The sequence below is a fragment of the Typopeltis vanoorti genome, chromosome 25, assembly GCF_054136105.1.
Source record: "Typopeltis vanoorti isolate ZY-2024b chromosome 25, IOZ_Tvanoo_1.0, whole genome shotgun sequence".
NCBI lineage: Eukaryota > Metazoa > Arthropoda > Arachnida > Uropygi > Thelyphonidae > Typopeltis > Typopeltis vanoorti.
In genome coordinates, this window is record NC_143573.1 from 71,475,959 (window position 1) to 71,498,155 (window position 22,197).

At 36.3% G+C, this 22,197-nt stretch overlaps 1 protein-coding gene across 5 annotated transcripts in view; it reads left to right on the forward strand.

Moving 5' to 3' along the window:
- The window catches only part of LOC150092840 (dynein axonemal intermediate chain 7-like), a 497,248-nt gene extending 477,144 nt beyond the window's left edge, over nt 1–20,104 (forward strand). For all 5 annotated transcript variants that reach the window (XM_090414468.1, XM_090414470.1, XM_090414471.1 and 2 more), the window contains 2 exons: nt 7,105–7,206; nt 19,915–20,104. In XM_090414468.1, the coding sequence (XP_090270594.1) occupies nt 7,105–7,206; nt 19,915–20,052 (240 nt within the window). In that variant the 3' untranslated portion in view covers nt 20,053–20,104. The remainder of the gene's footprint in view (nt 1–7,104; nt 7,207–19,914) is intronic.
- The last annotated feature ends 2,093 nt before the right edge of the window (nt 20,105–22,197 follow it).

Below are 22,197 nucleotides of genomic sequence, written 5' to 3' on the forward strand. Positions count from 1 at the left end.
ATCTGTCTTCATGCTGTCTGGTAGAGTGAGGGAAACCTTTTAGCAATCATCTGAAAAACACATTCCATTGGTTTGAAATGCTGCCCAGAACCTGAAAGCGCTGTGTGAGATTCAAAACTCTCTGGAAATATCAGTAATTCCGTGGCCTTCTTCAAGCTTTCCAATAATTCTTCACCACATGAAATCACCTAGATGAAGTATTTGAAATATTACAAGACATCCAAGTTTACAACTTTATTCCTTCATGAAAAAAGCTTCCTTCAAACACAATTTGCTTAATGCAACCTTGTGCCTTTTATCCTGTTAAGTGCTACACATGACCTCTTTGAACATGATTAGAAAATTTGAATGTATACCCACTTTCTACTTGAAATCTTCAGTTCTACAAATTGCTACGAGCTGATTTGTCTGAATTTGCGATTGCAATCTTCAGAAATAGTGCTCATCCTTAGGTTTTGGACACCAGCATATATTATCATCATCATCATTATTGGAGACCTCCAGGAAGTCAAGACTCATGGTGAGAGGCCATACATGATGCACACCAGCTGTCACACCTTCCCTTCCTTAACTGCACACAAATTTAACCTTCCATGGATGCTCTCTTGTGCTCTCTCTCTTCCTTCAATATAATGAAAGTTTCCACCAACCAGTATCCTATAATACCTTTCATAAGTCATAAGCTGCTCTTATATCATCCATCCTTTTTCCTGTTTACTCGTGTGTGCAGCCCACATTTATCTTTGTAACTCCTCTTTGCACATTTTCCACAGTTCTTTATCTCCTTGGAACCTAGAAGAGAAACCTGCTAATAGTAGTCTGAGTGTAGTCATATCAAGGTGTAATCAAAAGGCAAAATGACCCCCTTATTTTTATGTCATTGTTAATTTCAGTATTAGCTATGTGACCTTTGAACTTTACTTATCCAATATAGCTCTAATCCCTAGCATCATAATCCTAGTAGTATATGCGATTGGAAATCTCATCAGACCAAAGCGCATAACTTTACACTTACTAATATTAAATTGATAATCAGTATCACTTGCCTACATTTCTAGTCCATTCAGATCATTCACCAAGGACTATTTTAACAGTGAAAGCTAGTGGTGAATCTACAGCCACATCAACCTCAGGGTTTCTAAATAACTTAGGGAATTGAAACAACGTAGATCCGAATATAAATTAAATTATATTTTAATAGATATTTCCGATATTTCGGCAATGTCACATTGCCATTTTCTAAAGGAACTTACAAAAAGGCAGGTGCACACAGGCAATAACAATACAGTAACTGAGAATGAAGATTTGAAGCTATCGTTCTCCTAGAAGTCCTGATGGTGCCCTCTGGCGGGCTAAGTAGGCGTTCTTGGCCGTTGGGCTGAAGGTCTGCTGATGTATGCCTCCCAAATTTGGGGCAGTCGCATACAACCAAATTTGTTGAGGTTTGGAGAGTTTCTTAGGGCAGAGGCTGATCCCCCCCCCACCCCCCCCCCCCCCCACCCCCCCCCCCCCCCACCCCCCCCCCCCCCCACCCCCCCCCCCCCCCACCCCCCCCCCCCCCCACCCCCCCCCCCCCCCACCCCCCCCCCCCCCCACCCCCCCCCCCCCCCACCCCCCCCCCCCCCCACCCCCCCCCCCCCCCACCCCCCCCCCCCCCCACCCCCCCCCCCCCCCACCCCCCCCCCCCCCCACCCCCCCCCCCCCCCACCCCCCCCCCCCCCCACCCCCCCCCCCCCCCACCCCCCCCCCCCCCCACCCCCCCCCCCCCCCACCCCCCCCCCCCCCCACCCCCCCCCCCCCCCACCCCCCCCCCCCCCCACCCCCCCCCCCCCCCACCCCCCCCCCCCCCCACCCCCCCCCCCCCCCACCCCCCCCCCCCCCCACCCCCCCCCCCCCCCACCCCCCCCCCCCCCCACCCCCCCCCCCCCCCACCCCCCCCCCCCCCCACCCCCCCCCCCCCCCACCCCCCCCCAGGATGAGGAACATCACATGGAAACAAATGTAGTAGATTTCGAGGATGATGATTGGTTGGGTAAATGTTAAGGGAAGGGAAGTAGCTTGAAGAGAGATAGACACTGAGAGAAGAAGTGGAACGTTTGAAGAATGAATTCCGAAACATGAAGGAGAATATTACAGCACTGGAAAGGCTGACTGATGTAAGACGAATGGGGGTGAGGGGGTGAGAGAGGGTTATGGAAATGATAGGAGGAGAAAGAGCATGATTACCAGATGATGGGAATTGAGAGGAAGACAAGATAATACAGAAGCTAGAGATGGAGAGATGACAAGAAGGCAGGAGCGGGAATGCAAAAAGAGAGAAAGTGAGGGATGCAGTTTAGCAAGAAATGAATGGAGTAATGAGAGATATGATTTATGGAGCGCAAGATACTAGAGGACTACTTGCCTGGAAGAATGACAGTGTGACTATGGCAGTTAAACGAGGTGGAAGAGTGGATGATATGACTGTGATGGTGGGCACAAATGATCTGAGAGGTAGCGTAAAGCAGGTAGTGAAAGATTTGATGTTGTATGACAGGCTATAAGGACATGTGGACTGTAGAGTTTGATTGATAGAAGGAGAGGTGATATGATTGAGACTTTTAAATCGTTGAGGTAGTTATGGAATTAAAACTGGGGAGTTCTTTCATATGGTAGTTCAAAAGGAAAGAGAAAGGACAAGGGGCCACTGGAAGTTACAAATGGAAAGGAAGAGTAAGAGGCATTTTTTGCATGGGGGAAGGGTTGGACCTTGGAATGCATTGCCTGATAGGCTAGTGAGAGCACAAACAAATTTAAGGAATGGTATAATGGTATAATAGACTTTGTGTTGTTTAAGATGGCCTCGCATGATGAGTCTAATGACCCCATTGAAGTCCCAAATAATTATAATAATGATGATAATGGGACAATGCTTCCGCTTTTTCAATAAGCAGAAGCATTGTCCCATTGCTTTTCCAACTGCACTACAGAGGAGCTTAAATGTATACACTGCTTGGAAAGTAAATGGACACCATAGGGCAAGGAACAAACAGCCATGATACCCACCTTAATAAGATATATGAACTCCTTTTGCTGATGACTGCAGCAATCCTACAGGCATACTTTCCACAAGCATATGATAGCAATCAATGGGAATTTTGGACCATTCTTCCCATAGGCATGCAATGAGGTCTTGGACTGTTGTGGAGTGGACATCTCTTGACCTCATTTGATGCTCCAGTTCATCCCACAGATGTTCAGTAGGGTTGAGATCAGGGCTCTGTGGAGGCCAGTCAAGTGTGGTGACATTCATGTCCACAAACCATGCAGTTACAGCATCACCAGCCTTATGACTAGGTACATTGTCTTGCTGAAATAGATGGTGGCAAGTTCTGTATAAATGCCACAAAGTAGGAATCATTGCAGTCAACAGAATGTTCAGATAACTTTCGGTGTTTGTGCCACCACAAAGAGAGGTCAGAGGCCAAACCAAGAAAACAGGACCACACTATCATACTGCCACCTTCAAATTTCATGGTAGGTGTTATGCACTCTGGTAAGAGATGTTCACTGGGCATCTGTCACACCCACACCTGTCCATCTGCTCAGGGTATTCATTACTCCATAACACAGTTTTCCAAGCTTCCACATCCACCTGTACATGCTTTATATTAGTTTGGGTAATGCTGAGCTTGCATGTTGTGGTCCTACCATAGAAACCCATGTGAGCCTCAGTTCTGAATGTTTTTGTGCAGATTCATGTTCCAGTCGATGTCCGGAACTTTGCATTCAACATGTCGGCTGACAAATGATGTTTTTTACATATCCTTTGTTGACTCTACAATCACTTTCAGCAAGTCTGGTGATTCGAATTGGGTAGGATAGTTCCTCTATAGTACACTGTTCTAATTTTTTGATATTTCTAAAAAGTAGCCTAATTTAGGAATACTGTACTGTTTCTAATTGACAGGTTTTATTCATGTGTACCAAGATCTGTGGGAAAGTGCATTATTTAAGACTGTCATCTGAAAGTTATATTAATCACCAAGTTCAAATTAATGGTTTTGAGCAATACAATGCAGTCCTGGAATATGTACTCTCTGCATGGTTTTGAGTTCTTATAAACTTCTTAAAGGGTTTAGTAAAAACTTTACATCCATACCATACCATTTACAAGAAGTACAGTACTTTTTGTTCTTGAGTATATGCAAATCCTGATGTGTGCAAGCACACTTTATTCAATGATGAATCAACATTCATCCAAGACTGAGTGAACATACATTAGAAATTTATAGGCTGGTGAAAATCCTCATGCTGAAATTACTTTCTACCATCAGTTTCTAGTGAAAGCTTAATTCAGAACAAATGTTGGGAACAAATTAATCACACCATGCATATGCAATGATCATCTGGTGGATAAATTTAGCATAATTTTTTGCAAAATTAGCTGCCAGGTCTACTGGAAAATGTGACTATTGATTTGATTGTGCATGAAGCGCTACATTTTTTTATAGTAATTATCTAAACTGCCACTTCATTTTGAGTCACAGGAAATGATAAAATGTTAATGTATATGCACAAATGGAGAACAATCGAAATGCATTACAATGAATAATTCAATTCCGAATTGCAGATTATGTTTGAATGATAGAGAGAGAACAATACATTATTATGATGTGAAGAAATGTGTGTCTGAGCAGAAGACAGATTTTTAAGCAACTGTCATAAGAGCTTTATTGATGTTTACTTCTTTAAATAATTGATTTTCCTTCCTAAGAGGATGTGCTAAGTTGACATGTAAAACATTTTGTAACTTCTAATTTTAAAATAAATAACATGATATTCAAGTTTGTTTGTTTGTTTAACTTATATCTCCAAGTACAAATAAGATCCAGGTTGATATCAAGTTTCTTTTCTCTAAAATCACTCAAATCATATCTTGAAGTGTGGAATATTTCTACTGGGTTACCTTATAAATCTTATTTTGCTGACATCACTTTCAGACGAAATTGCTTCAAAGCTACTGTCACTATCATTCTCTTCTCCACTATTGTTAACAATATCCCCTTCCCCCATTCTCATCTTTTCATATTCTCAGAATATCATTATACATATATCTCCACTTCTATATATCATCTCTTCTCCACTGTTGTTAACAATATTCTATTCCCCCCCCCATCTTTTCAAATTCTCAGAATATGCTTTATTCACTGAGCTCAACAACTTATGGTCTAACAACACATACGCACACATATCTAGCTGGACTTGTTGGCTGAGTGTATAGCATGTCTACTATACACTTTGTGAATATCTTTAGGTTGGAGATGAATTTCATCATCCAGTATAAGACCAATGCCATGCTTAATGGAGGCCTGAAGTGTAATGGAATAAGTTCTATGTTTGGTTCTCTAGAAGGTTCCTTTGTGCAATAGATTTACAATCTGTTTTGAATAGGATCGCATAGCAACTCAACAATTGGCTGTAAAACCTGTAGCACATTGTCATATGTGTACACAGGGCATTAAGAAGAAAAATAAGAAACTTGTTGATATGCTTCATAAACAGTTGTAATCTTTTTTTTGGGGGGAGGGATGAAGCAGTGCAAAGAGTGCTATTTCAAAGAATAGGGATAAATGAAATGATAAAGAAGGATACAAAGTTGGTTTAGTAGCTTCAAAGCTAAAGTGTGTGTGAGGAGATCAGTGAGTAGCTGTTTTGACACACTTAGAGGAAAGGAGAACAGTGCCCATGAAAATATCTATGGAAAGCATAGGGCAGAAACAAAGCATTTATTAGAGTGAGTCTCTGAGAAAAAGGAGGCTCTATTGAGTGTTATATTGAGTTTCTGAAAAATTAATAAATAAATGCATACACAAAAGTGAATTTATGATAAATTCATTAATCATAGTTTCTGATACTATTAAGAACTTATTTGGGGTAGCAGTATTTAAGATATCAGAGGTTAATGAGGGCTAGGATATAGAACTGGACTGATAAGAGCAGAATTCTTAACAAGCATAAGAATGGATTTATATTTTAATAGTTTACTTATAAAAGTAAACTGATGTATTGGACATCGAGAATATGTATACAATGGTGTATTTAGATTTTTGCAAAGGCCTTTCACAAATTGGTATTTCAACAGGGACAGATGGGATTGCATAATAGATGAGTGAGAATAACATATTAGCTATCTGTATCAGTAAGTTGTGTATGGGGAGGCAGTATCTCAGAAGAAAAAATTCTGCTTTAGAACCATTAGTTTTTATCTTAACGATACCTTGAGCAAATGATGACGTTCAATTGGATTGGTTGACACAATAACCAATCACAGCCTCTAGGTGCAATTGTCTCAGAGCTCACCCTGCCTCGCCTTTGAGCATTTAAAACTACTAGAATGCTAAGAATTTGACTCGCTGTGCCATCTGTACATCTTTTTAAAGTATTTTTAACGCACACATGGGCTCTTAACGCGAATGTGATCCAATGTTTACGTGTCAAAAAGTGTCCTCTTCATGAAACATTAGCATGTTGTGCTTAATTTTAGGAATTACGCAAAGCCTGGAAACAATTAAGGGAGTCTTTAATGGGAATAAATGCAAAAATATAATATCGGTGATATTGCTATTCGGTGGATGAGCACTGCACACCCGGAATATTTGCTCCTGATATATATATACATACATACATACATACATACAATATATATATTATGTGAATCCCACTCACAAAAGATTTTAAACCTATAGAACGTTAGTCCCATGAGTGTGCTATGGATTTTTTTATAATTTCTTTTTTGTATTCTTTATTTTTTACATAAACCAAATCTGGAACTTTTTCAAGCCAATTTAGGCTTTCAATAAGTAGGGCAGTGGTTTCACACTAGGTGATGAAATTCATCTCCCACTTAAAGACAATAACAAACATCCATACTCATGGCAAGATTCAAACCTGAATGACCTATTGGCTGGGGAGTGGATATGCCGACGACTCAGCAAACCAGGCCAGCATAATAGTAAATAATAATAATACTGTCTGAATTCATTACAGTTTAAATTTGATTTCAAAACACATAGTTATAGACCAAAAATTAAAATATTTTCAACATTTAATGTTCTTTATTAGGGCTCTGGTGTGCTTGTCTTAATAACTCCAGAAAGAGCAATCTATTTAAAATGCACAGAAATTAGCCAGTCATTTAGTGATGAAGCAGCTGATGGAATGGAGGTTTGCATAGTATAATATCAAATGTAATTTAAACTTTGAGTTATGGTTTTATATTATTGGTCTGTGTCTAGAATTCTAGGGTACAGGTTTTATATATATACACAGTAATCTCTGTTTATCCGACCTTCAAAACAACAACAGCACTTCAATTATCCAACACTTCAGTTATCAGATAGGCAAATTGCCTTCCTGATGTGGTAAGATAAATGGTAGATTATTATATATATAATAATGTTAGATATGTTACAAGGTCCCAACTAAGAACGATGAATATATTTCTTTATTTAAAAGTAAACTGGTATATTATTATGTTAACAGTAATTATTACGGCCATGCTACATTCTTTGACAGTGAATGATTTTAAAGAGAGTTATGATAGGTATTGTGTAAATGATGGTTAGTTCAGTCTACCACAATGAGTTGCCTGACTCCATGAAAGTGCCAATAACTAATAATAAACAAATAATTAAATTTATAGGTGCTAGGACTGAAATATGTTCATTTGTCAAGTAAAAGTATTGACATGTTTATTAAAATAATTAAATAGAGTTGCCTAATAATAATGGCAAATATCTGTTGGATTTCTGCTCAGGACATGGACTGGTTATTACTAACACCATGTTCCAACATAAAAATGTGCACAAATTCACATGGAGAGAAGAGGCTAGGAATAAGAAAAGTCTCACTGACTATGTTATTGTTGATAGTGATGCTTTCTCCCTGGTGCTGGACACCAGAGTGTACAGAGGATTTGAAATTGGAAGCGATCACTATTTAGTCTTGAACAGGATAAAATTGAATTTCATATTGAAAAGAATAACATGTAAGAAAGTTTTAAAGCGAATAAAAGCTGAGCAGCTCTCAGATGTGAACTGTAGACTAAAATATAGAAAGATTATTGAAAAGAAAATGAAAGAGTTTGAGAACAGGAATCAAACCTTGGAGATTCAGTGGCAAACTCTGAAGAAAACATTGATTGATTCTGCCAGAGAGGCATGTGGTGAGGTTGTGTGCAAGGATAAAAAAATCAGAACTCCCTGGTGGACACAGGAAGTTAAAGAGGCAGTGAAGGAAAAGAAGAAAGCATATCAAAAGTTCCTGGCAAATAAGTCAGCTTTTACTTTTACAGAATACAGAGACAAATGTAAGAAAGCTAAACAGTGTAAAACTAGCTAAACAAAAGTCATGGGAGGATTTTGGCAAGAATATAGAAAATAAATATCGAGAAGGTGGCAAAATATTCTGGAGGTTGTTGAAGAAGCTTAGAAATGGAGGAAAGAGTGCTGTAAAAGGAGTTAGAGATGACAAAGGTGACATGAAAACAGGAGAAAAAGATATCCTTGAAGTATGGAGTAATTACTTTGAAAAACTGCTAAATGAAACAAGCAGTGATGACAGCACAGTGATAAAAAACACTAACCAGACATGCAGTCAGGAATACATATCCATACTTGAAGTAGAAAAAGCCATCAAAGGCTTGAAATGTGGACAGGCAGCAAGAGTAGATGATATTCGACCAGAAATGCTGAAGTATGGTGGTATAAAAGTCTTACAGTGGCTGCACTGCATAGTTCAGAAAGCCTGGAAAGAGGGACGAATTCCCGATGATTGGAGTAGAGCTCTCATAGTACCCATATATAAAAAAGAGAAATAAAACTGAATGTGAGAATTACAGAGGTATATCCCTACTGAGTGTTCCTGGTAAGATCTATGCAAGTATACTTGAGAAACGGTTGAGAAGAATTGTGGAAGAAAAGCTTGGTGAAGAACAAGCTGGATTCAGGCCAAATAGAGGCTGTCAGGATCAGATCTTCACTTTACGACAAATAGTCGAGAAAGCATGGGAATATAACAAAGCTCTGTATTTAAGTTTTGTCGATTTGGAAAAGGCATATGACAAGGTGCCAAGAGAGAAGCTATTCAATACGCTGCAGTTATATGGTGTCAGTGGGGCATTATATCAAGCAATACTTAGTCTTTATTTGAGTTGTAAGTCAGCAGTTAGAATTGAAGTACAGGAAGATGGTTTAATGTTAAATCTGGTGTGAGACAAGGATGTACGTTATCCCCTCTATTATTCATTATCTATATGGATCACATTATGAAGGAAAGTGGTATTAAACATGATATCAAAATTGGAGATGTTAATGTCAGCTCTTTGCTTTATGCGGATATACTTCTAAATAAATCCGCTACAAGTCTGCAAGTTTCTCTGACTAAATTGAATAGCTGTTGTAATAGATATGGTATGAAGGTCAGCAATAAAAAGACAAAGACAATGAAAATAGGCAGAATCAATGAAAATGTCAACTGTGTTGTGAATGGAGAACCTGTGGAACAAGTAAAACATTTCAGTTACTTAGGCACGATTTTTACTGAAGATGGTAAATTAAATATAGAAATAGACAACAGAATCAGCAAAGCTGGTATGGTGGGAAGTCAATTGAATAAATTCATATGGAATATGAATATTCCATATGAATATGGAATATGAATATGAAAATTCATATGGAATATGAGAAATTAGTCGGAACACTAAATTAGCTGTATACAAGACAGTGTTCAAACCAGTTTTAACTTATGGATCTGAGAGCTGGGTCAGAAGTAAAACACTTGACCAAAGACAAGAGACCGCAGATATGAGGGTCCTGAGAAAGATTAGAGTTGTGAACAGATGGCATCAATGGCAATATCATATTAAAAATGAGGATATTAGGAAAGAACTTGACATTGTCAGCATCCAGGAATGCGTTAGCAGAGCTAATCTCAGGTGGTATGGTCACTTAAATAGAATGGGAGAGAAAAGATTAGCCAAACAAGTGTTCTCTGCCAGTTTGGCAGGAAAATGACCCAGAGGAAGACCAAGATATAGGTGGATTGATACGGTACAAAGTGCCTTAGACGATAGAAATATAAGATCTGATAATGTTGGAGTCTTGACAAGTAACAGACCGATTTGGAGGAAAATTGTAGATAGGAAGTTAGTAATGGTGTAAATTTTTCATGTAGTACTGTCATATCCTGTACACCCCCTTGAGGGTACATGGCAGGAATTTGATGATGATGCCTATAAGGGATGAAAAGAGATCATTTAAGTATTGAGAAATAGTTGAAATGCAGGTAACCAAGATAACATGTGACATACAAGGATAGACTGAAATGCAGCATACAAGGATAGACAGAGAGAATGTAGGCTTCCAAGTTTAATAATCAAATAATAGATTTGATAGAAACATGCAAGTTAGTAATTCGACATATAGTGTAGATTTTTTTCATTTTTGGTGACAGGGAGATAATAAAAGAGCATTCATGACAGCTGAGTAAATTATTATAAAATCATGTGTGCCACAGTAAAAATTATGTATTATACAAACATATTGTCTTACATATCATGAGATGTCATCAATGTAAGTAAAGAACAACAGTGAGGAATTTGAACATCAAAAAACAGTCTAATGCATATTGCATTAGAATTCCTCTGTACATACAATTCCCATCATTAGGATAAAAACATTTTCAGACTGAAAATAAAATTATATACAACCTATTTAATATAGTTGATGATTTAGTGATAGTAAAGCAGTCATTAGAATTAAGATTTGGGTGATGAAGTAGGGATTGAGCAATTTTTTTGAATATTCATATTTATACACCACCACCATCATCATATTCCTAATACACATCCTAAGGGAGTGTACAGGATAATTATGATAGTACTACATGGAAAAGTTATACTATTACTAACTTCCAATCAATAATTTTCCTCCAAATTAATGTTATCTGTCAAGACTCCAATATTATCAGATCAGATCTTATATTTCTGTCTTTTAAGGCACTTGCTTTTACTGTATCAATCCATCTACACATCTTGGTCTTCCTCTGGGTCTTTTTCCTGCTAGACTGGCAAAGAACACTTGTTTAGCTAAATCTTTCCTGTCCTATTTTGTTTAAGTGATCATACCACCTGGGATAAGCTTTACTAACACATTCCTGAATGCTAACAATAGCAAGTTCTTTCCCAATATCCTCATCTTTGATGTGATACTGCCTTCGATGCCATCTGTTCACTCCACTAAGTTAAAATTGGTTTGAACACTGTCTTGTATACAGCTAATTTCCTACAATACCAGCTTTACTAATTCTGTAGTCTATTTCCATATTTAATTTACCATCTTCACTAATATTGTGCCTAAATAGCTAAAACGTTTTACTTGTTCTATACCAGTTGATACCAGTTGATGTTTTCAGTGCTTCTACCTATTTTTATTGTCTTTGTCTTTCTATTGCTGATTTTCATACTAAATTTATTACAGCAGTTATTCAATTTAGTCAAGGAATCTTGCAAACTTGTACTGGATTTATTCAGAAGTATAACATCATCTGCATAAAGTAAAGAGCTAAGATTAACATCACCAATTTTGATATCAGATTTAGTACCACTTTCCTTCATAATGTGATCCATATAGACTATGAATAACAGTGGAAATAATTGCACCCTTGTCACACGCCTGATTTTACTTCAAACCATCTCCCTGTACCTTCTTCAGTTCTAACTTACAACTTAAATAGAAATGGAAATGATGAAATATGGAAGAAAACGCTGTTTAGACAGCACAAAATGAATAATCGTAATAATCAGTTGTATGATGAGTATAAAAAGCATGCCAGGACTCAGTTGGTAAGGATAGCAAAGGTGCAGTATGAGCAGAAATTAGCAAATCAGGCCAAGAAAAATTCTAGAGAATTTTTTCCATATGTCACAAGTAGAAAGAAGAATGCTTATGACAGGACGATATTAATGGATGAAAATTGTACATTGGTAACTGCTGCAGATGATATAGTCAAGTGTTCATGAGCAGTTTATCAGGATATTTCATGCTCATCAATGTGAAGTCATGAGAAGCTCAAGTGTAGAGGAAATGAAAGAAGACTTACTGGTAAGCAAGAGAGAGAGAGAGAAGTATGAGGAGTTAAGTAAGCTTGATGTCAATAAGGCAATAGGACTTGGATATAACACCATGGATCTTAAAGGAATATTCCAGGGTGTGTGTCAACCCTTGGCTTACCTGTTTAACAAGAGTTTTGAGTTTCTTTATAATGGTTTTAATTCACAAACTAAGACAATAAGAAAATAAATAATATATTTATTTAGTCATCTGCTGATATTTCAGTGGTTTTATATCTAGCATCTTTAGTGCACAAACAGCAACATGAACTGCCAACACCTAAGCCTTCCTAGTCTTGCAACAGCCCAAGTCCCAACAGAATGAAAGAAGATAAGAATGTTCCACTTCACAAATGTAGTGATAAGGCTACAAATTATAGGCCAGACTGAACACCAGGAGTTGTCATTAAGGTGTTGGACAGGGCTAGATTCCAAAAGTGGATTGATAACAACACTATTCTCTGCGATTGTCAGCATAGGTTTGTTAAAGGAGGCCAACAAGGCAGATGCATATACAGCTCTGTACTTAGAACTTGCAAAGGCATTTGACAGATTGTCACACAACAAGTTAGTTGAGTAACTGGATTGGTTGCTAGATTAATAACTTGAATAGGTGACTGGCTGACAGATAGGCATCAGCCATTGGGGAGAGAGAATCTCAAAACAGCAAGTTACTAGTTATGGTTTGCCAGGTGATACAAAAGTGAGAAGAGAGAAGAATGATATGTGCCTTACAGAACTTGAATAGGTTATGAATGGGCAAGTGAGTGGAACTATCAGTTAAGTATTGCCTACCAAATTTCAGGTTGTGAAATTTGGTAGGCAACAATTATACACTTGGCAAGGAAACTGAAGGAGGTTGAGGAGACAAGAGATCTGGGTGTAAACTTGAGGTCCTTGTCCATCATAGACAAAGTTTGGCTTATTCCCAACAGGTGAACTGGCACTGTATTCATCTGTTCAAAAACCATTATTAGAAAAGAAATGAATTTTTTTTACTTAAAAAAATGACTGATTTTGGACTCATCTTGTTGTCAAAATGTTCATGTTTAACATCATATATTACTTATACAGACAAGGAGCAACATACAATTTAACAGATAAACTTTGAGATAACTTGCCTGAGGAAGTTATCCCATATCCTTCACCTCTGAAATGTTTATAAACTTTTTTTCATCTTAAAATGAAAAGATTTAACTAAAACATTATCTTCTTACTAAAATAATAATAATCAAGAGCATTCCCAAAAGAACAAAAAAAAAAAAAAAAAAAAAACAGTTCACAGCTGTATATAATAAGCACAGTTTAATCTTTAGTAGTTCAAGTTTGTTCAACATAACCACAGCAATAAATACAAGATTTTATGCTAATCATACTGGTTTCATATATAAAAATTATGGTATACCTCTTTGGACATTATTATTTTTACTGTTGAATCAATAGATTTAGTATTTTTGGCCAGTCAAAGCAGAAAAATTTCTGTTAATGCATCATAACAAACACAACCAATTGGGAAAAGCCTCCTATTATCTTGTGTGACAGTTCACCTAGAAAAGTTTCCATAGCTAATGACTAAATTTATTCTGCAGTATAATTTCTCAGAAAACTTCTTTCAGCACTAGATCCCAGCTTGTTCCTTGAGTGTGTTTTTACCCCTCAGAAGTCAAAAATATTTATTAGATATGCGGCGAACATTCGGGTTTGCTTCAGTATTGTGTTTTGCAAATATTTAGCTTCATTCAAATCAGTAGAGAGATTCTACCCACTGAAGCAGAAAAATTCATATCGTGTGTCATAAGAAATGTAGCGAATCTGGAAAAAGCTTACCCTTATCTTGCATGACTGTATAAACAAAGCTCCTGTTGTTTGCTATAGGTGATTATTTTAGCATTCTCCATGTCAATTTAGTTTATATTATGAAATCTTAAAATAATAAAACAAGTAATATTTGGAACTTATGTGAAGATTCAAAATTTGCAAATAAGCAAATATCTCTGGGTGGTAGAGGAAAAAATATAACTACAAATACAAAGTACAACTTCTATGATTAATCATGTTCAATACAAAAAAGCCAGAACAGATAAGGCCATTAAGTGAGTATATTATATCTGTTCTTTGGCCAAAAAAAAGAGAAAAAGCCCATTTCTTGTAGAACCGATCTAACTTGTCATATATGTTATACTTGTTTACATCCTTTAACCAAGTGAAAACAAAGCATCTTTACGACTAGTCTATTTGTATATAGAGGCTGTTGACTTCAAATCATTTTCCTCAGTATCACATAATGTAAAAACATTATAGGAAGGGTGGGTCCATTATCCAGCATCACTGGGAGTCAGATTCAGGAATATTATTATTATTATTAAGAGATACCTCCAGGGAGTCAGAGACTCATCGAGGGAGGCCACATACTACACACACCAGCTACCATACTCTTTCTTGAATTTATTCGCACTGCTTGCACTCGCAACATACAAAGGCAATCCATTCCAACCACACACCACCCTCTGAGAGAAAAATCTAGCCCTCACACCCTTAATTCTCAGCTTCCAAGGATGTCCTTTCCTCACACTCCATAAACTGAAAAATTTCATCAGTTGAAATCCTGTATGACCCTTTCAGAAGTTTGTAAGTCTCAATCATATCACCCCCCCCCCCTTTCTCCTGTTTGCTAGTGTCTGCAGTCTACAAATTCTCAATCTGTCTTCATAATCAGTACTCCACAATCCTGATATCATTTTTAACACTCTCCTTTGTACTCTCTCCAGAATCACAACAGAAACCAGACCTGCGCACAATAGTCCAAGTGAGGTCTTATCAAGGCTTTGTAAAGAGGCAAAATAACATCCTTATCTTTACATGTGAACATTCGTTTCAGCATTGCAATTATCTTTTGAGTTGTATTTGCAATCTTTGCCACATGGTCCCTGAACTTCAATTTCCTGTCTATTAACATCTCCATAATAACATCCTATCTCCAAGATCCCTAGCCTCATTAGTTTCTTCTAGCCTAATCCGACCAATGTAATATGACAATTGGATGTCTAATCATGCCGAAGTGAATAATTTTACATTTACTGACATTAAACTGACACCCATTTTCCCATGTCCACAATTCCAGCCTATTCAAATCATTCTGCAGAGATTGCTTATCAACAGCATTCCTGATTACCCTACCTATCTTTGCATCATCAGTAAATAACTGTATGTTGCTTGTCAAATCCTTCCCAATATCATTAATTGAATAATAGTGGACCAAGTGCCGATCCTTGTGATACACCTCTTGTTACCTTAAACCTTGCAGACTCAGATTCCCCCGTATACCACTTTTTGATATGTGACAGTCAGCCATCCTCTTATCCATGCCAATATTGTATAACCCAAATCCATTTTCTCCAATTTATGCAACAGTCTTCCATGCTGTATTCTGTCAAAAGCCTTAGCAAAATCCAAAAGTATCATGGTGTATCCATTCCCCTTGTCTAGTTCAATGGTATCATTGTTATAGAATGTGAGCAAGTTGGTAAAACATGGCCTTCCTTTAGTAAACCCATGTTGTTCATTGCAAGGTAGAGATTTACTGTAAACCCATTTCTGAATTTAGGCCCTAACCAATTTTTCCCAAAACTTCACCACCACTCCTGAGATACTAATTGGTCGATAGTTGGATACACCAGTCTTTGCACCATCCTTGTACAATGGAATTACCATACATTCCTTCCATTCCTGTGGAATCTTCCCTGTTCTGAGAGTCATATTAAACATCCTGGTCAAAGGAATGGCCAGTTCAGTTGAACACTCTTTTAGCACACGTGCTGATATTCCATCAGTCCCTATTGCTGAATTCTTATTCGATTTGTGCAAAATTTATGCAAAACATATCAAGGTTAAATCAATGCAGAAATTATATATTTGCTATATACAAGTAGTAAAATAGTCTGTTTCACCATATTATTAAATACTCCAGATCAGTGATTTGTAGAAAGTTTTATTGCTAGATTACAAAGTATACTTGAAAATAATTATATCTTTGTTTTCATCATTTACCTAACATAAACAAAGTTTGCTTGCTTGTGAAATATCATTCTAACTAGGCTACTTGCATATAAAGGTTAATGACTTCCCATCCATTGCTTCAATAGCATTTAACCCATGGTAAAACTTTCTACAACTATCTCTGATCTAGATTATTCAATAATATGGTGATACATCATTCTATTAGTTGTATATAGAAAATATGACTTCTGCACCGATTTAACCTTGGTGTTTTCTTGGATCTGGCTCCTCTAGATCAGCGCTTCCCAAACTGTGGGCTGCGGCCCCCTTGGGGGCCGTAGGTTTTGTTTAGGGGGGCCGTAAAAATATGAAAACAAATTTAAAATGTTTTAAGACTAAGTAGATTTTTTTATTTTAAAAGAAATGTATTTAACTTTTATTATTTATTATTTCTTTTTTGTTATTTTTTATATTTTAATGGAAAAATTCACACATTGGTGTTGGTTCACAAACTTTGCTTCCTGCGTATTTCGGCACTTAATGAATATTAGTAAATATTGCTTATTCATATGTTTTATTTCAAAGCAGTGGTTAATTGTATTTACTTCAAATGCTCTCCAGGGAAGCTCCAAATCTTCCTGTCCTTTTCATCACACGTTCGTAATCAGGGACTGTTGATATTTACTTTATATACATATCAAAACTCGTTTTATATTATCACTGTCATCCGAGCTAGTTTTCTGTTACCAATAAAAGTTTCGCATATACTTCACACATGAAAAAAAAGCTTAAAAAAGTTCATGTGGGGGAGATAGTAATTCTCTTGCAGTGGTAAACAACACCCCTCCCTAACAGCCACTATACTGCAGAGACAATAAAAACAAGTACTTTTATTATGCCAGTGAATAAGGTATGAGGAGTTTGTGTAATATATTTCTCAACAAATAGTGCAATTAGAGACAACTGAGATAAAAACACACTAATTAATGAATCACATGTCCCCTCATACAGAAACTATGCTATATAGACTGAATCAAAACCATATGTTGCATGGGCAAACACACTATCTAACTAAAAACTATTGTTATTAATTAGATGTGTGTGAGTTCGATTTCCCAAGGCAGCAATAAAATTCAACCGAACGTGTTAAAATTCGTAACAGTGTTAAAACTAAGTAATATATATATATATATATATATATATATATATATATATATATATATATATATAATGAATTTTATGGCAGTTTCACATATGGAATTCGGTTGAAGAGAGTTAGCATTTCAACTCAATTGTCAGCTATGCTTTTATCTTTCGGTTGCGCGATCTTTTGTTAATACCGCACCAATCATATGCACGTTTTAATAACCCTGCCTTTGCTGTCTGTTTCACGTTAGGCTTAATTACTTTAAAGGGAGGTAAGTCACAAAAGGGAAAAATTTCCTGGTCTGGGGATTCCCTTATCAGGTAATATTCACTAATTTCATGTTATCAGTCTGTGGTGTGCCAGTATCGATAAGTGGTGATATTATTTGATCTATTCTACGTTAAAAAATTTAACCTTGAGATGGATAAGTGGCTGATAAAAAATAAAAACAAATTCCCGCGAACAATCAGAAGAAGCAGAAACAGACTCGAAAAAAAAAAAAAAAAAAAAAAAAAGGACAGTATTTCATATTTTATTACCAGAACAGCCCGCATCGTCTTCAGAACCAAACGGTAAGAGGCAAAAAATGCAATATATGCATTTGATTTTTGCAATATTCGCTGTGTATGTTTTGTATTGAATATAAATACAATAAATATTATAATAATATATCTCTATTACGATTTTTTTTCGAGGGGGGGGGGTGTGAAATATTTTAATTTTTGCAAAGGGGGCCCTGACATCCAGAAGTTTGGGAAGCACTGCTCTAGATGATACCTCAATGAAGGTTGAAACTGGTCTGGGATAGTGGCCCTTCCCATAATATTTTTGCATTATGAGATACTAAGGCAAGTGATGTGAAGTCAACAGCCTCTGTGTACAAGTAGACTAGTCGTAAAGATATTTCATGGGCAAACTTTGTTGCTTACATTTGAGTAAAGGTGAAACAAAAAATATAATTTCTTGTCAAGTCATCCCAAAAATAATGTCATTTTTAGCATTAAGTTTTGAAAGGATATAAAAGATAAATCACTTGCTAATTTAATCAAATATATATTCTCCATCTGAATCAATAATGCTCTTCATAATGCCATTTCTATGGAATTCAGGACATTTGGAGGAAAAGAAGTCACATAGGCTCAATTTTAGTGCCTCTAATATATTGTATTGTTTTTCATTAATGAAATGTTGCAAACTTCAAAATAAGTAACAATCTGAAGGTGCAAGATCAGGAGAATATGGTGGATGTGGAAGCTTTTTTTTCCGAGCCGAGTTCCTCAACCTTGGTACAGGTAATTTTTTCACTATGATGGTGTGCATTATCATGATAAAAAACAACACCCTTTTGATTGACCAGAGAAACCTCTTTTCTTCACTGTCATTTTTCTTCTTCACTTTCATTTTTTTTCATTCAGTCAAGTTGTTCACAGTATACTCCAGCTGCGATTGTTTGGTTTTGTGGCAAGAGTTAAAAGTGTATAACACCAGCCATATCCCACCAAATGCTTAACAAAACCTTCTGAAGGTGAAGATCTTGTTTTGGCTGAGATTTAACCTGTTCCCCTAAATGAACCCACTCACTTCAGCACTTAACATTCTTGTAAAATATCCACTTTTCATCACCGGTGACTATGACTCAAAAACAGAATGAAGAACAGTGCGGATGTTTACACACTCTCTCTCTTCGATTGTTGTGCATCATTTCATGAAGAACCAACTTGCTGAGTTTAGACACTATTCCAAGTTCTTGCAAATGTTGATGGATGGTCGCAGACTATGAATTAAGATCTTTTGCTAATTTTTCAACAATCAAATTGGCATTTCTTGCAATAGTGGCTTCCAGCATATCATTGTCGAAAAAGCCAGGGCAGTCAGAGCAAGGGGAGTTTTTCAAGCTGAAGTCCTCTGGTCGAAATTTTTGGAACCATCGCTGGCAATTTAGCACATTCAAAACATTATCGCCATACACTTCTTGCACATTTTTTTACAGTGTTAGCAGCATCGTTGCCTTTTTTGAGATCAAAGAATGATGTGCTCTTCAGTGATCTACATAGTAATAAAGGGTTATTTAAACAATAATTTATGTATGGTGCTCTTGCAAAGTGGAATTCCTTAGAATGAGGCTGCCTCAGTTTAGCGATACTTATAAAGCTTTAAAAATTCATGTTTAGACAAGCTGACACGTTTGAACAAGTATAAAAAATTACATTACTTTTGGGATTATCTGATAATATCTTTAATAACCGTTGCTAAAACTTTCTACATCTAACTTGCCTTGTTGAAAAGCTTGTGTAAATATTTCTCACATCCTAGATGGTAATTTAAACCAAGATCTTTCCCAAGGGTAAGTTATTTGCACTGCAGTTTGAAATAACCAGAAATATAAAGTGCTGATTTTTGCAATATGTCTATTTATTGGTACAATATTATGTCACACACTATTGTACTATATATTTACTAATATATTTATTAGTGCAATACATCAGGTACTAGTGTACTATTTATGTACAAATATATTCATATGTATGTATGATTCATGTACTATTGTACATATAATGTACTTTTTTTTTAATGTTCTACTAATATAGCTTGCCCCTGAAGTAATAATTTCTTTCTTTAGTTTTTTGGAGACATATACCATCTTCTCATGACAGCAGCATCTGATGTCTCTCAAAAAAAGGTAGAAGAGAATAGTGCCTACTTCTATAGTAATGTTTACATGGTTCTTTCTCTATTTAAGCCACTTAGCTTCTCTTGAATTTCTCTTCAAAATGTGATAGTATAAAAGAAACATGAAGATGCATTATGCTTTTTTTATACGGTGTTCATGTTAATTATGTATATTAATTATACTAAAATTACATAATTCTTGAATAAAGTGATTTACTAAACAGTGTGCCTTAAATGTAGTTTATTTACTTTATATAATCATCTGCCACATAGGTAGTAGATAGTCTTCATTACTGTGCAATATCACTATAAAGAAATGGGACAAGAAACATACTTTCATTAATTTTCTGACTTCTACCTTTTTTTCTGTAATTATTATTACAATTGAAAACTGAATCACCTGACTGGTTGTAGGAGGTTTTAGACTCCACTTCTACAATATTTATCACAATCCTTTAAATTCATTTTTTGATAATGTACTCACAACGTGCTCTAGCAATGCATTCAGCTTATTACCCTCCATACAAAATTACCACTACTCCCAACTCTCTCTTCCTCACTACAAGCCGTAACCTATAATTCCATAAAATATAATTTCTAGGATGGTTCTTATTCCAAATCATTGGATTTGCTTTACTTGTATTTAATAGTTTTGTTTGTATCTGCTTTCGAAATAGAATATATCTATTTTGAAAGCAGATAAAGGAAAAGCTGTAGTGGTAATGGATAAGGCCGACTATGAGAGGAAGATAGACTGCCTTTTACAGGATACCTTGACCTACCAAAAACACAAATTAAACAATTAAATAAGCTGCTTGATGAAGTTGTTAGTTGGGATCAAAATACGTTAGACAAGTTGCACACTCGTTTTGGAAGAACTCCTCGTTTACATGGCCTCCAAAAAATTCATAAAGAAGGTTATCCAGTAAGACCCATCGTGAATTGTATTGACTCTCCTACCTACAGAGTTGCTAAATTTCTGTCACATTTATTAACTGCCCATACTGGACAATCCAGATCATTCATCAAGAATTCCACACATTTTCTTGAGAAAATCAAATATATTCAAATACAAGAGTCGGATTTGTTAGTCAGCTTTGACATTGTTTCCCCCTTTACCAACATTCCATTATCTGACATGATTACATGTTCATGATTACCTTCCTGGTATTGCAGATTTTTGAATTTGTTATAGAACCAGGATATTTCACCTGGAAAAACAAGATTTATAGACAAGTTGAAGGCACTACTATGGGTAGCCCTCTTTCTCTGCCTTTGACAAACCATTTTTTGAACCATCTGGAAGATACCTTGTTCTCATCCATTCATCTCCAACCCTCTCATTGGTTTTGTTATGTTGATGATGTCTTTGCTGTTTGGCCTCATTTTGAAAATAAACTTACCACTTACAAGAATAATATGTGACTTTTGTATTGATTTAATCCTGGTACCTTCTCACTGATGAGACCTCATTGTTTTCTGGAATACAAGGTACATACAGCAGTCAGTGGTAAACCACTGACTGCTCTGTGTATATACCCTGCATTCCCGTTTCTTTGATTTGCTTGTTTTTAATGCACTGATGACGTACTGTTATTTTCAGTACGAAATATCTGTACTTTCAAAAGATATATTTCGGTGATTACACCACATTTTTTATTATTCAGTTATACAAAATACTGAAATAATAGTTCCCGACAAGTTTCATAAATCGTAGGATTTACATCTTCAGGGGGTAAATAGTATAACTTAAAGTTTAAACAAGAGAATTAATAAATACAAATCATAACCATCTGGCTATTCATAAACTCAAATAACAGAATGCAGATATAAAACGTTATTGACGTTGAACAATACTGGACGATGTCACGTGTTCTCGTTCACACAGTTCGAGCTCAGATTGAGGTAGATTTTTTATTAAAGCTGACCACACTTGATGGAGAATTAAACCTTGATTTTTATTGCATTGGGTGTTGGGTTTTTTAGCATATTAGCAGCTTCTTTAAATTTTCTTATATATTATAAAAATATTATATTTTCTTATATAAGAAAATTTAAAGAAATGCTAATATGCTAAAAAACCCAACCCAATGCAATAAAAATCAAGGTTTAATTCTCCATCAAGTGTGGTCAGCTCTAATAAAAAATCTACCTCAATCTGAGCTCGAACTGTGTGAACGAGAACACGTGACATCGTCCAGTATTGTTCAACGTCAATAAAGTTTTATATCTG